Source organism: Rhinoderma darwinii, chromosome 3 (genome assembly GCF_050947455.1).
Source record: "Rhinoderma darwinii isolate aRhiDar2 chromosome 3, aRhiDar2.hap1, whole genome shotgun sequence".
In the NCBI taxonomy this organism is placed as follows: domain Eukaryota; kingdom Metazoa; phylum Chordata; class Amphibia; order Anura; family Rhinodermatidae; genus Rhinoderma; species Rhinoderma darwinii.
The window spans coordinates 258409604-258416304 of record NC_134689.1 but is presented as its reverse complement, the minus strand read 5'-3'; the positions used below and the strand labels follow the sequence as shown (position 1 = coordinate 258416304).

The 6701-nt window shown below is 42.5% G+C and overlaps 1 protein-coding gene across 1 annotated transcript in view; it reads left to right on the top strand.

The window, feature by feature from the left end:
* The first annotated feature begins 2679 nt into the window (after nucleotides 1-2679).
* LOC142748045 (uncharacterized) overlaps nucleotides 2680-6701 on the top strand; it is a 36914-nt gene continuing 32892 nt past the window's right edge. The window contains exons 1-2 of the mRNA XM_075855158.1: nucleotides 2680-3674; nucleotides 4165-4313. Of these exons, the coding sequence (XP_075711273.1) occupies nucleotides 2690-3674; nucleotides 4165-4313 (1134 nt within the window). The 5' untranslated portion in view covers nucleotides 2680-2689. The remainder of the gene's footprint in view (nucleotides 3675-4164; nucleotides 4314-6701) is intronic.

Genomic DNA, 6701 nt, shown 5'->3' with positions numbered 1-6701 from the left:
GAGAGCTTTTTGTAAAAAGTTGGAGATTGATCTGTCCTTCTCCTCCGCCTTCCATCCCGAAACTAATGGCCAAACGGAAAGGACTAACCAATCCCTGGAACAATATTTAAGGTGTTTCATCTCTGACTGTCAATTCGATTGGGTCTCATTCCTTCCCCTTGCTGAATTTTTCCTGAATAACCGGGTCAGTAACTCGTCAGGGGTCTCCCCGTTTTTCTGTAATTTCGGGTTTAACCCAAGGTTCTCCTCCGTTTCCCCTGGTTGTTCCAATAATCCTGAGGTAGAGGATGTTCATCGGGAACTGTGCACAGTCTGGGCCCAGGTTCAGAAGAACCTAGAGGCGTCCCAGAGCGCACAAAAGATTCAGGCTGATAGTAGACGTTCTGCTAACCCCCGGTTTGTCGTCGGGGATTTGGTCTGGTTGTCGTCCAGGAACTTGCGCCTTAAGGTCCCGTCCAGGAAGTTTGCTCCCCGATTTATTGGACATTATAAGATCATTGAAGTCCTCAACCCTGTATCCTTCCGTCTGGAGCTGCCCCCATCCTTTCGCATACATGACGTCTTCCATGCCTCCCTCCTCAAACGCTGCTCCCCGTCCTGGTCCCCCTCGAGGAAACCTCCTGTTCCCGTTCTCACCCCTGAGGGGGTGGAATTCGAGGTGGCCAAGATTATGGACAGTAGGATGGTCCAGGGCTCCCTCCAGTACCTGGTCCATTGGAGAGGATACGGGCCGGAGGAGAGGACTTGGGTACCTGCCCGTGATGTTCACGCTGGGGTATTGATCAGGAGGTTCCACCTTCTCTTCCCTACTAAACCGGGTCCTCTTAGTAAGGGTCCGGTGGCCCCTCATAAAAGGGGGAGTACTGTTAGGGATCTGCCAGGTACTACGTCTAGGTATACTCCTGGGATTAATCAATCCACACCTGAGGCCAGACCTGTTAGACTGACACCGTCTCCCACCAACCAGGGTGGCAGGCTCAGGAGTGGGAGAGCCTATCGCGGCCTGGTCAGTCGGAGTTAGCTCCGCCCCCTGTCCTTTATTACCTGCCGTGTTCTCTTCCTCAGTGCTTGTAATTCTTCTGGATTCCTGGCCCCACTGCTGCTTGCTCCAGCCTGCTTCTGCCGTGCTTCTGCCTTGCTGCAGTTCTGCTTAACCTGCTTCGCTTTGCCCCTGGCTTGCTTCCTTCTCCGTGCTCACGTTGGTATACTTCACTTCATCCTGGTCCTGACTATTCATTCACCGCTCCGTTTCCTTGCGGCGTTCCGTGGGCTACTGCCCCTTCCCTTGCGTGTTCCCTGTTTGTTCTCCCGTGCACTTAGACAGCGTAGGGACCGCTGCCCAGTTGTACCCCGTCGCCTAGGGCGGGTCGTTGCAAGTAGGCAGGGACAGGGCGGTGGGTAGATTAGGGCTCACTTTCCCTTCACCTCCTTCCTGCCATTATATTTCTGTACTCAAGGCCAAAATTGTCCGGGTCCTTAAGGGGTTAAAGAAGTCAGCTTTAGGCTACATTCACACAGGGCGGATAAGCTGCGTAAAAGGAAATTCCGACCGAAAAATGGCACCAAAAGGCCTTGTGGAAAACTGCACCTAAAAAAAAAATTACAATTCCTCCGACGTCATGACATTCTGCAGCCCTGGGATGAAGTTTCATCCCATGTGACCACTGCAGCCTGTGAATGGCTGCATCGGTCACATGGGATGAAACGTCATCCCAGGAGGCCGGCCTGGACGAAGAAACACAGAATTCTTGGTAAGTATGAGTTTTTTTCTGAGTTGCATTTTTTTTGCAGTGGAATTGCTGCTTTTCCGTTGCAAAAAATGTTTTACCTCCTCATTGAATTCAATAGGGAAAACCCGCAATAATCCGCAGCGGTTTTTCCGCTCAGCATTTACGCAGCATGTGGATGAAATTTGCTCAAATCTCATCCACTTTGCTGCTACTGTATTATGCTGTGAACTTGAAGGTAAGAGCAGCACAGTAGAGCTAGACCTTGCAGGGGTCAATTGGTTGCAAGCCTCCAGGGATCCGACTTCTAAATCCCTCAAACATAGGTATAGCAAGGAAAAGAGGCAGCACTCCAAATGGAAAGTATCCAAAAGTGTTTTTTTATTCACCTGTATGTATAAGGGGTGCAACGTTTCAGCTGCTCAATGCAAAGGCTTGGCAAAGGCTGCACCCCTTACACATATGGGTGAATAAAAACTGCTGTTGGATACTTTCCATTTGGACTGCTGCTTCTTTTCTTTGATATACCTATGTATTATGCTGTGGATTTTCTGCAGCGAATTCCATTCCGGAAAATCCGCAATATTTATGCTACATGTGAACTGACCAATGTGTCACTTTCTGTCTTGTGCTAATTTGGTCTTCACAAATGGTACAGACCTCTCTCCCCAAAAACTGCTTACCTGATTCAGCATTATGGCAGTATTGCTTATGTGAATTGCCATCATGTGCCAAGTGTTAAACACTGGTGTTAATTGGAAAAAAACCTGATTAAAAAAGAGGCTTATATTGTTTTACACTGCACTATTTAATGGAACGTGCTACTAAGTTTAATAAAACTTGAGAGTATCTCTTATCAGTGATTCATGACTCCATGTTCTTGGTCTTTGTAGGAGACAAACAATGAGCCCAATAAGATGCAAAGGTTGGATTTGAATTATATAGACACTGACAATGAACTTATGGATGATATGACCAAGTATCTGGAATTTACTAGTCCATCTTTTCCTACTTCAGCTACAACATTATCTAATGTAGAAGAGTACAACTCAACATCACATCATAAGTCTGGCAATAACAAATCTTGCAAGACAACTCCAACCAATTTACCACAAATACAAGCTGATGCTATTACCCAGAGAGTCAACGATAATTCTCAGTTGAACTTCGCTATATCTTCTGTTGTTCCTCAAGAGATCATTGAGTTAATTCCAACACTTTGTATGTCTCCAGAGATCACAGCCTCGCTTGAAAACAAATTGGAGCAACTACTTCCTGTGACAAAGGAAAATGATCAGTCTACAATATCAAAGCCAAAATCAGAAGAAATAAAAGATAGTATTAATGTGTCATTCCCTTTTCCTGGTAATGGATCTGATATTACTGCACCATACAATGAAACTGATCAAGTAAATCATGTTATATTGCCTATACTTTCAAGTGAAAGGTGCAACAGTCCAATTTCTGATAAGGCAGCACCAAGCGCTCAGGCCAACAGCAGCGACTTTATTCTACTGGTTCCCAATAAGTCCAGCCCTATTATATCACTCATGTCTAATGAAGACACAAATCCTATGACATCGACTGATATACCGAACACAGATACCCATTTGAAAAATCCTTATTTTGCTCCAAAGTCTGAGCTGGATGAAAAGACCTACGGATGTTTTCCTGATGTTGACATCATGGTAGCACCATCAACTACATATGAAAATGCATACACTACTTTAATTTCTAAGACTGACCAAGATGTCCATGGAATCATATCAGTTTCTCCACCTGACAAGAATATTCAATATTTTGCATCACTTCCTGTGCACGTTCAGACCACTGAGCTGAATACATCAGTTTCTGCAGTAAGAAACAGCATCCATTCCTTTACAGCTATTCCTTTAACCAATATGAATTCCAATATGGATCATAGTCTTTGCACTACATCATTACCAGGTAAAATATTCTGTATTATTACATTATATAATTTTATTTATAGGTTAACAAATAAATAGCCGTTTACTACACATTTTAGGACAGTATAATAAAATTGTCGCGGAATGACAGTACACAAAAAGGAATATACATTTAAATAGCATCTACTGTATGCTTGGTGAGTTGTGAATGTAATATCTCATATTTATCTCCATTCCCAGGAAGTGAGAATTTATATAGTCTATAGTTTATTGCTATATATTAGGTAATGTTTAATAATCTAAATATAAAACATATATATAGTATAGCAAGATGCCCTTCCTTCTTTCTTCCATATTCCCTTCTCTATATTTTTTCTCCATGATATATTCTTCCAACCATTCCCCTGTTCTCTTTTCCTTGTTAATATTATATATGTTAAAGTAATCTAAAAAAATATATAGTACAAAAAATTCTTGTGCAATTGACAAGGTAATCTTGGCAAAGCAATGATATCATATTGTTACTGCAGAAATGAAGACCCCACCTTCTGAAGCACAGAAGTCAGAAGTTACAGCAAAAGAAACTAAGAGATCCATCCACTCTATAAGAACTTATTCTAACAACCAGTCATCTGAACCGCCCATGCTGAATGATACTCTGATTGAAAAAGAGAATAAGGTATTTCTGCTTTGTTAGTGTATGATGCCCAGGTTACATTATGAAAGAATGTTTGCTTATTGGATGAAATAATTTTCAAAACACAGAATTGAAAAGTCCCTTTAACCACTTATTACAGGTGTTCATTGTGATTGTGGAGATCCAGCTGATAGGGTGTCTAAGGCAATGCTCTCTGGGAATCAAAGTATGCAAAATAGATCTCCTCTAAAAGGCACAAAACTGTCTCTCTAGTATTACCTATAGGTGGCTTCCATGTAAGTCAATGTACAAACCTGTCTCTTCGCTGATATCCTGAGTCCTGTTTCAAGGCTCTTAAAAGTGCTTATACAGGTGTTTATAAAGTCATAGTTGCCAGCAAGATTAGGGTGAGTAGGACTCAACCAAATGCCCTTTTCCTATGTAAAAAAGACCTTCAGAAAAAGATATTTACATAGTTCAATCCCATCTTACTGCCCACGTCCTCCTCCGTAGTACCAAGGTTTCCTTATCTTGTAATGCTGGAGACTAAGAAACCTGCAACAGCTGTATAAGCATTAGAATAGATGACTCTACTTATAGGCTGTATCTAGCTATGCACGAGTGGTTATTGATGCCCTTGGTCAGTGCAGAGCTGTATTGAAAATCACAACACAGGATGCCTCCTGAAGCATTTTCAAGGAAAGGTAACAATTGGCCCCTATTGCTTTATTCACACGAGCGTATTTCACGTCTGTGTTACGCACGTTTAATCAACAGACGTCACACGGACCTATGCAATTCAATGGGGCCATTCAGACATTGTGTTTTTCACGCAGCGTGTGTCAGCTGCGTGAAACTCACTGCATGTCCTATTCTTGTGCGTTTTTTGCGCATCACCCTCCCATTGAATTCAATTTGTGCGTAAGAATCACAGACAGCACACAGGCGTCATCCGTGTGCTGTCCGTGATTCACGTAACAGTAGCTAAAGAAATGATGAGAAAAAGAAAAACACCTCCTTCAGGTTTTTTTTGCTGACGTAAAAAACGCGTGACATACGGATGACATACACAGGTAAAAAACGAAGACGTGCACCGTACATGGATGCCACACGGAACTGCAATGCAACAAAAATGCTGTGTTTTTTACGCACGCAAAACGGACATGTTCGTGTGAATAAGACCTAAGGGCTCATTCAGATGAGCGTAAAACTCGTCCGTGTGCTGTGCGTGAAAATCACACACAGCACACTGACCCACTGATTTCAATGGGGCCATTCACACACACATGAAACTCACTGCATGTCCTATATTAGTGCGCTTTTTTTTTTTTAACTTTCATTTTTATTTACCTTTTTCCAATTTTACATAATAACACTTCAATACAGCATTGAACATTGAAAAACAAATGAACAATTGCCAAAATGTATTGACATCATTATCATTCACAAAATATTACACAGTAGAACGTCCATTCAGGTAAGATTTTACAGTTATTTCCGACACATAGCCAACCATCCCATTCCACCTCCAGTATTCTGTCCGATTCAACCCTTCTAACCTAATCTAGTGTAATCTAGAAAGCAACCCGATGTTCCTTGTCCATATCCTTTCTTGACTTTGCACACCCTCTCCCTATTCCCTCTAGTTCCCCCCATACCATAAAGAACCTGTGCAAGTAGTCTAACAATACATGTTATTGTCCTAATATCTTTCACCCTGATACATCTAGGATACATCCAATACTCCCAAAGAACCACTAAGGTGTTCTCTTGCGTACCACGCTGTATGTCTAAACGAGGTCATCAATTCTCTGAGCTCCTGATCATCGAATTGAGTAACAATAAATCTTTTCCATTTGGCGAAAAAGTGGGTTGTTTCTTTTTCTTTATGTCTTTCTGTTTCTAGGCGTTCTATATTCAAAAGCTTCTTCAGCTGTATAATCACCTCCGATATTGTTGGGGCTTCCCCAAGCAACCAGTTCTGCAATAGACATCTTTTTGCTAACATGAGGACAGTATGTATTATTGAGGGCACCCGTCTAGAAATCGCTGTATCCTCCTCCTCAGGTGGTCTCACCGGATGGAATAACAAACATTGTGGAGACATTGGTAGGGATGTTGCCCAGAATGTTGTTGCAAACCTGCACATTTCCCCCCAAAAGTCTTGGGTAGCTTGACAGCTCCAAATCCCGTGGTACATATAAGATTTGGCCAATTGGCTTTAGTGCGTTTTTCACGCACCTACATTCCCTGTGAAGTCAATAGGTGCGTGAAAATCACGCACAGCATACGGATGCACATCCGTGTGCTGTGCATGATTTGCGCATCAATTCCATTGAAAAAAAAAAAGATGTGCTTTGCGAGTGCGTGAAAAACGCATGCCACTCGCAAAGCACACTGATGCATAACACACAGCACACGGACCAGATT